The 7,721-nt window shown below is 53.8% G+C and overlaps 1 protein-coding gene across 1 annotated transcript; it reads right to left on the bottom strand.

Annotated features, from left to right (window-relative positions):
- Positions 1-32: 32 nt before the first annotated feature.
- INTS5 (integrator complex subunit 5) lies at positions 33-6,524 on the bottom strand. Its single transcript, XM_002821652.5, has 2 exons — positions 6,372-6,524; positions 33-3,185 (listed from the first exon to the last, which is right to left on the bottom strand). The coding sequence occupies exons 1-2, from the start codon at positions 6,449-6,451 to the stop codon at positions 206-208; spliced, it is 3,060 nt and encodes a 1,019-aa protein (XP_002821698.1). The 5' UTR covers positions 6,452-6,524; the 3' UTR covers positions 33-205.
- Positions 6,525-7,721: the final 1,197 nt, after the last annotated feature.

The following is a 7,721-nucleotide window of genomic DNA, read 5'->3' as shown; positions in this document are numbered from 1 at the left end:
TGCACGCTCTTAGCATGACAGAAGCACTGGACTGGTTTTCTCAAGTCGGCAAATTTTATTTAGAAAAAAAAAAAGTGGGAGAGAAAAAAGTGACAGCGCTCTTTAGGCCAAGGACTTAGACGAGAAACCTCCACCCTTCCGTGGCACGTTAGTCCCTTCTCTCTCTCACTGCTCAACCTCCCTGGGCTTCCAGAGCAAGAAAAGTCTACGTCCCCTGTCGAAGGACAGTGGACGGTGAAGGTGCCTGGAAACGGCCAGAGAAAAGACCTAGGCGGTCGATGTTGCGGTGGAGGACACTGTGCAACACAGCCAGATGGGGTCCACCCTCACCTCCACCCTCCCTGGAGAAGTCCCGGATGAAGCGACCCCGCTCTGATTGGAAGATGAACTTCTGAGGCAAGGGCCCATGCTCCCGGAGAAAACCCCAGACACTGAGCAGCAGCAGACGCACCTCGAAAGGTGCCAGTTGGCTAAATACTTCATGCATATTACCCAGGGCCGGAGGCAGGAGGCTTCCCTCAGCCATGACAGCTACTAAGGTGCAGGATGCCTCCAGGTGCCAGGGGGAATGGGTCGTGTCAGGGTGGCGAGAAGCTTCCCAATGGCCCAAGAGGGCGGCCAGCAGCCCCCGAAGCAGCACGGAACAGTAGCACAGGGCTGGGGGAGCAGCTGCTACCAGCTTTAACAGCTCAAAGAGCAGGGGCTGTTCGCGGAAGCGCCGGCCAATGCGGAGATCCCGCTCCACGGTGGCCCGGGCGTGTTCCTCGGGGGGCCAGGCCAGCTCTGCACCAGCTGCATCGGGACACACACTCTCCACCAAGGTCACTGCCACTGCTTTGGCTGCCTCTGGACTCAAGATGGGCGCCCCCCAGCATTCCCCACATTCAGTAACCCCTGGGGCACTGCAGCAGTGAACCAGGAGGCTGAGGAGGCTCTGGGTATTATAGATCACTTCCTGCTGATTTCGTGACTGGACAAACTTGGGTGGCTTTAAGCCACGGCCGATGACTCCAGCATGGAAAACTGACCAAATCCCTCCAGGACCTGGCACAGCTGCAGTGTGCCTCCGGTTAGTGTCCAACAGGGAGGCAGAAGCCAAAGAAGCTGAAACAACTGAGAGAGTCTCATTGTCCCCATCTACTTCCCCACCAAACAGTTCTGTGTTGCCTCGATGTAAGGCTCCCTCAACCAGCAGCTGCAGGACAGCCTTGAGCCCAGCTGGGGATGTCTGAGACAGGCGGGTGAGAAGCTGACAGGCTGAGGCCACACCTGGGGGGCCATGCAGCCTCAGAGAGGCAAAGAAGCGGTGCACCCCAGCCCTTACCAGTCCCAGGAGCTGGGAGGGGGATAAGGCTTCAGGAGGAAAGGGACAAATGGCCAGGAGGGAGGCAGCAGCTTCAGCTACTTCCTCCTCAGGATGTAGCAGGAGAGGAGCCAGGTCAGACAGATGGGCTGAGGCAGATTCCCCAAAGTGCGCCCCTAGGGCTGCAGGGCCCTCGCCACCCTGCTGTTCCCACCCTACTAGCAGTGCCAAGTTGCGCAGGAACCGGGCCGTAAAGGAAGGCTGTAATGTCCCTGCATGCACCCGAGCCAGACAGCTTCGGAAAGCCAGGGGCAGGAGGCCAGAGAGACTGACCACTAGCCCTGCATATAACTGGGTGGCCAAACTCAACTCTTCAGGACTTCGGGCTCGGCTCAGCAGATGGCCCAAGGCCTCAGGTCCACAGCTAGGCCGGGTATAGACAGATAGCAGGCCCAAGAGCTGGTGCTGCCAGAGGAAGCGCTTACGTTCCAGTCGTAACGTCTCTCCACACAGCTCTCCAACATGGTTTTTGAGGGCATCTAAAAAGGGCACCGAGCGGGGAGGTGGGGGCGGGCCTAGCACCCCTTCCCCAGGAGACCCTCCCCGGTGATGAACCAGTTTTTGCAGGTGCAGCAGCAGCAGCTGGATTAGCCGGTCACAAGCCTCACGCACGGTGTCTGGCACAGCCAGGCCCGGGGTGGTAATGACCGAAGCAGGCATAGCTGTGTCCACCAGGAACTGCAGCAAGCGGTAGGCACCTGCCCCAGAGGCCTGGCTCACCAGGTGCACAGCCAGGTTCAACATGTTGTCCAGCTCCTCTCGGGGGAATCCTTGAAGGTGTTGCTGCAGCTGGCTCAGCACAGCTGGGGGCTTGAGGCAATCCACAAGCTCTCCAGAGACTGTGCCCAGCAAAGCTGGTGACATGACTGCCAGCTGCAGTAGGAAGGGAACCGTGGCCTGAAGGGAGGGGTCCCCACTGCGGCCTCCAGGTCCCCCTGCCAGGCTATCATGGAACATTCGCAGGAGCTCCCGTCGGATGCTATCTCCATGGCGGGAGGCCAGGTGACCTAGGATGCCTACAACTGAGGCAATCTTGGGCACCCGTTTCTCCGCAGGAATGGCAGGAGATCCAGGGAAGGGGTCTGTAGAGGGGGTCTGAGAAGAGCTTCCACCACTACTGCCAGCTCCACCTCCAGCCCCACCATGGACACAAAAGTCCTTAAGGCCACAGGAGAGAACTCGGGAAATGATGGTGCCAGGAAAAGAGGAGCCAATATGTGCCACAACCCAGTCAAAGTGTGGAGAATGCTGAACAGAGGTATCCAGCAAGGCATCGACACACGCATCTGGGCAGCTACCAATGAGAGCCGAGAGGCACTGCACATAGATGTCCATTAATGTACGCGTGGCCCTACAACCCATCCACAGCTGTAGCAGTTCATTAAGGGCGCCAGTAGCATGGGGAACACGCTGGTGCTGGCCTGAGTACGTGCTGCTCAGTTGCCCCATGAGGTCAATGGACCATGCACTAATCACAGGTGCCCAAGCCTTTGGGTTGGCCCGGATAAACTCAGACAGCACCTGCTGCACTTCCTGAACCACATCCTCTAGACCAGGTCCACCAGCAGGGACATGGGAGGGTGGAGGTGGACGGAGGTGAGGTGGACCAGCCACAGGGGTTTCATCCAGGGCAGCCAGGTGGGCCCGGACACTCTCATCAAAGACACCTCTCAAGTGATCAAGCACAGCAGCCCGAGCAGGTGGCAAAGAACGGAGCAGGAGAAGACCACAGCGAGCATGTTCCCGGGCTGAGAGTTGGTGGCCCAGAATGGGGTCTACGCCAGTCAGAAAAGCCTTGATTTCCTGGGACAGCTCCTGAGCACTACAAGGAAGCAAAAGAAACAGACTTAGAGTGTTGTGAGATGTTAGGCAACTTACCTTTCCTGTATGAGCTTTGCCTTTTATGTTAAATAGGGATAATAAAAATACTTCCCTCATAAGAGAATGTTTTTTGTTTTTTTATTTTTTTTGAGATGGAGTCTCGCTCTGTTGTCCAGGCTGGAGTGCAGTGGTGTGATCTCAGCTCACTGCAAGCTCCGCCTCCTGGGTTCACGCCACTCTCCTGCCTCAGCCTCCTGAGTAGCTGGGACTACAGGCGCCTGCCACCACGCCTGGCTAATTTTTTGTATTTTTCTTACAGATGGGGTTTCACCGTGTTAGCCAGGATGGTCTCTATCTCCTGACCTTGTGATCCATCCCCCTTGGCCTCCAAAAGTGCTGGGATTACAGGCGTGAGCCACTGCACCCGGCCTTTGTTTTGTTTTTTGAGATAGAGTCTTGCTTTGCCGCCCAGGCTGGAGTGCAGTGGCGCCACCTTGGCTCACTGCAACCTCTGCCTACGGGGTTCAAGCGATTCTCCTTCCTCAGCCTCCAGAGTAGGTGGGACTACAGGTGTGCACCACCATACCCGGCTAATTTTTGTATTTTTAGTAGAGACAGATTTTACCATGTTGCCCAGGCTGGTCTCCAACTCCTGACCTCAAGTAATCCGCCCACTTCAGCCTCCCAAAGTGCTAGGATTACAGGCATGAGCCACTGCACCCGCCCTGTTTTTGTTTTTCAAGACAGGGTCTCGCTCTGTCACCCAGGCTGGAGTGCAGTGCCAAGATCACAGCTCACTGCAGTCTCGAACTCCCAGACTCAAAGCATCCTCCAATCTCAGCCTCCTGAGTAGCTGCAACTTCAAGCACATGCCACGACACCCAGCTAACTTTTTAACTTTTTTATAGAAATGAGGTCTGGCTATGTTCCACAGGCTGGTTTCATGGCCTCAAGCAGTTTGCCCACCTTAGCCTCCCAAAGTGCTGGCATTACAGGTGTGAGGCACCATGCCTGGTTGAGAATGTTTATAAAGCACTTAACTTTTGCAGAAGGATGGCCTGAGGGAAAAAAAAAGCACTTAGGTTCCATACCGGATTCACACTAATCACTTAATAAAAGCTATGTTTCTTTCTCCCCCCGCCCCAAGACGGAGTCTCGCTCTGCCGCCCAGGCTGGAGTGCAGTGGTGCCATCTCCGCTCACTGCAAGCTCCACCTCCCGGGTTCACGCCATTCTCCTGCCTCAGCCTCCCAGGTAGCTGGGACTACAGGCGCCTGCCACCACGCCCGGCTAATATTTTTTTTTGTATTTTTAGCAGAGATGGGGTTTCACCTTGTTAGCCAGGATGGTCTCGATCTCCTGACCTTGTGATCCTCCCACCTCGGCCTCCCAAAGTGCTGGGATTACAGGCGTGAGCCACGTGCCCGGCCAAAAGCTATGTTTCTTTCAATGACAACAGTAATAATATCAGTAATAGATAACTCTTAGAATATATCAGGTACTCTTTTAAGTACTTTGCATGTATTATTTCAATCCTGACAACAGTTCAAGAAGTTAGGTACTATTATGATCCCATTTTACAGACAAATAAATCAAGACTGGCTTCAGTGGCTCACGCCTATAATCCCAGCAGTTTGGGAGGCCAAGGCTGGTGGATCGCTTGAGCGCAAGAGTTCAAGACCAGTCTGAGGAACATAGTGAAACCCCTTCTCTACAAAAAAAATAATAATAATAATTAGCCAGGCATGGTGGCATGTGCCTGCGGTCCCAGCTACTGGGGAGGTTGAGGCAGAAGGATCACTAGAGCCTTGGAAGCAGGGCTGCAGTGAGCCAAAATCACACCACTCCACCCCGGACTGTGTGCGCCGTCAAAAAAAAGAACAAAATCAAGGTTAAACAATCAGACTATATGCGCCAAGAGTGTAGGAACCATTTCTGTGCTCTTCAACACTGAATCCACTTCTATTGAAGTACATAGTATATGGAAGGTAGTCAATAAATATTTGTTGAATTGACTATATTTGTGTTTCTATAATATCTGTTTTAAAAACATTTCCAGGCTGGCTGCGGTGCCTCACGTCTGTAATCCTAGCACTTTGGGAGGCCAAGGAGGGTGGATCACTTGAGGTCAGAAGTTCGAAACCAGCCTGGCCAACAGGGTGAAACCTCGTCTCTATTAAAAATACAAAAAAAAAAAAAAAAATAGCCAGGCATGGTGTAATCCCAGCTACTCAGGAGGCTGAGGCATGAGAATCGCTTGAACCCAGGAGGCGGAGGTTGCAGTAAGACGAGATCACGCCACTGCACTCCAGCCTGGGAGTCAGGGCGACCATCTCAAAAAACAAACAAAAAAAAAACCTTTCCACTTTATCACATTCTACCACCACCCCAGCCCCGCCCCATCCCACAACACAAGCACCTTGAAATCTCTTAATGGAAAAAAAAAAATTGTAAGCCCCTTATTAAGGGCTCTCCCTCCTAACATCTGTTTCTTCCCATATTCTGCAAAACCTTAGTCACCTACCTCCACATCAACAACCACCACCTACTCAGCACCCTCAATGTGCTTGGACATCAGGGTGTCCCAGGGCACAGAGTAATAATGCTTTTCAACCCTTTCCCTCCTAAAACATATATGGGTTCAGTCTCAGAGGTTCAGAAGCCAATGTTATGGGAGGTGGCAAATCCCCTTTCTCTTATCGCCTTTTCTGTCAAAGAAGACAGCATCCTCTAGGTGCTGATAAGGCTCTAACAGTGCCATTCCTCTGTTTCCTCCAAAAAACACCCTAATATAAGGGAATATCTCAGCCGGACTGCATTCTGTTTCTGGGCCTGGGGTCTCAGGGAGTCTCTATGAAGTCAGGACCCTGGGTTTCCTAGGGTCAAAAATGGCCAGGGCAGCTGGGTTCCCAAGAGTTCTGATACCCCCGACTCTTGGGAGAGGAAGCCCGGGGTCGAGGGTAGTTAGGCATTGGAGTCTAGCGAGAGGCAGGCACGAGGTCGGGAGGGCGGGCACTGGAGCCCTGAGTTTTGGTGAGGCAGTCCCTGAGTTCTGGGAGGACCTGACCAAGAATCTCTCTGAGAACCCTGACGTGAGTTCTCGAGGTAGGATCCGGGTTTCTACCGAGAAGGCTGGGGATTGGCGCGGGGCCGCGCGGTGGGAGGAAGGTGCCAAGGGCTCTAACTACCTGAGAGGCGCGGGACCGTGGGTGGCCGGGGCAGGCCCAGGAGGCCCTGGGGCCCCGGGAGGGTCGCACAGCGCAGACATCCCGGAGCCCGAGCCGAGCCCGAGGCTGGAGCGGCGGAGCGCAGGCGGCGCATGCGCGCTGACAGGAAACGCGAAAGGAACCGGCTACTAGGCCTCGCAGGAAAATTAATCCGGCGATGTCCTCGACCCTCTTACATTGGTTCCGCACCCCGTCGAAGTCCCAGAGAATAATCCCGGGACGATGATAGCAGGAAGCCGATCCGCCCTATATGCAACCACTTTATTCAAAAGCCTATTGACATACAGACTAGGCCGGGCGCGGTGGCTCACGCCTGTCAACCTAGCACTTTGAGAGCCCCAGAGGGCGGATCACCTGAGGTGAGGGGTTCAAGACCAGCCTGCCGTCTCTACTGAAAATACAAAAATTAGCAGGGCGTGGTGGCTCATGCCTGTAATCCCGATTACTCGGGAGGCTGAGGCAGGAGAATCGCTTGATCCCGGGAGGCAGAGATTGCAGTGAGCCGAGATCGCGCCACCGCACTCCAGCCTGGGCGACACAGCAAGACTCCCGATAAACACACACACACACACACACACACACACACACACACACACACACACACAAACTGGCCCGCGGCCACTCACAGTGAGATTTTAATCATTTTTCCTAACGTCAAAAATACAAAATGTTCAACTCACGACTTTTAAAAAATGAAGCATAGGAAGGTTTTTTGTTGGTGTTGGTGTTGTTATTGTTGTTTATTTTGTGACCGTGCAGTGGTAGGATCACCCCTCTCGGCAGGCCCAACCTCCTGGGCTCAAGCCATCCTCCCACCTCAGCCTTCCAGGTAGCTGAGATTATAGGCGTGCGCCATCACACTTGGCTACTTTTTAAATATTTTCAGAGTTAGGGATTTGTAGGGTGGTGGGGGGAGTGTCTAGCTATGTTGCCCAGTCTGATCTCGAACTCCTGTCCTCAGGTGATTCTCCCACCTCAGCTTCCCAAAGCGCTGGGATTACAGGAGTAAACCACCACACCCAGCCAGTCACTCTTTGTTTTTGTTTTGTTTTGTTTTGTTTTCCTTTTGAGACAAGAGTCACTCCCTCACCCAGGCTGGAGTGCAGTGGTGAGATCTGAGCTCACTGCAACCTCCGCTTTCCAGGTTCAGGAGATTCTCCTGCCTCAGCCACCCGAGTAGCTGGGACTATAGGCATCCACCACCAAATCTGGCTAATTTTTTTATTTTTATAGACACAAGGTTTTCCCATGTCCGCCAAGCTGGTCTCGAACTCCTGACCTCAAGTGATCCATCCACCTTAGCCTCCCAAA

The sequence above is a fragment of the Pongo abelii genome, chromosome 9, assembly GCF_028885655.2.
Source record: "Pongo abelii isolate AG06213 chromosome 9, NHGRI_mPonAbe1-v2.0_pri, whole genome shotgun sequence".
Lineage (NCBI taxonomy): Eukaryota > Metazoa > Chordata > Mammalia > Primates > Hominidae > Pongo > Pongo abelii.
The sequence above is the reverse complement of the archived record's forward strand: the minus strand, read 5'-3'. Positions and strand labels throughout refer to the sequence as shown.

Coding starts and splice junctions, on each gene's coding strand:
- INTS5 (XM_002821652.5), bottom strand. CDS start 6,451: ATGTCTGCGCTGTGCGACCCTCCCGGGGCCCCAGGGCCTCCTGGGCCT. Junction 3,186..6,371: donor CACGGTCCCGCGCCTCTCAG/GTAGTTAGAGCC, acceptor GCTTCCTTGTAG/TGCTCAGGAGCTGTCCCAGG.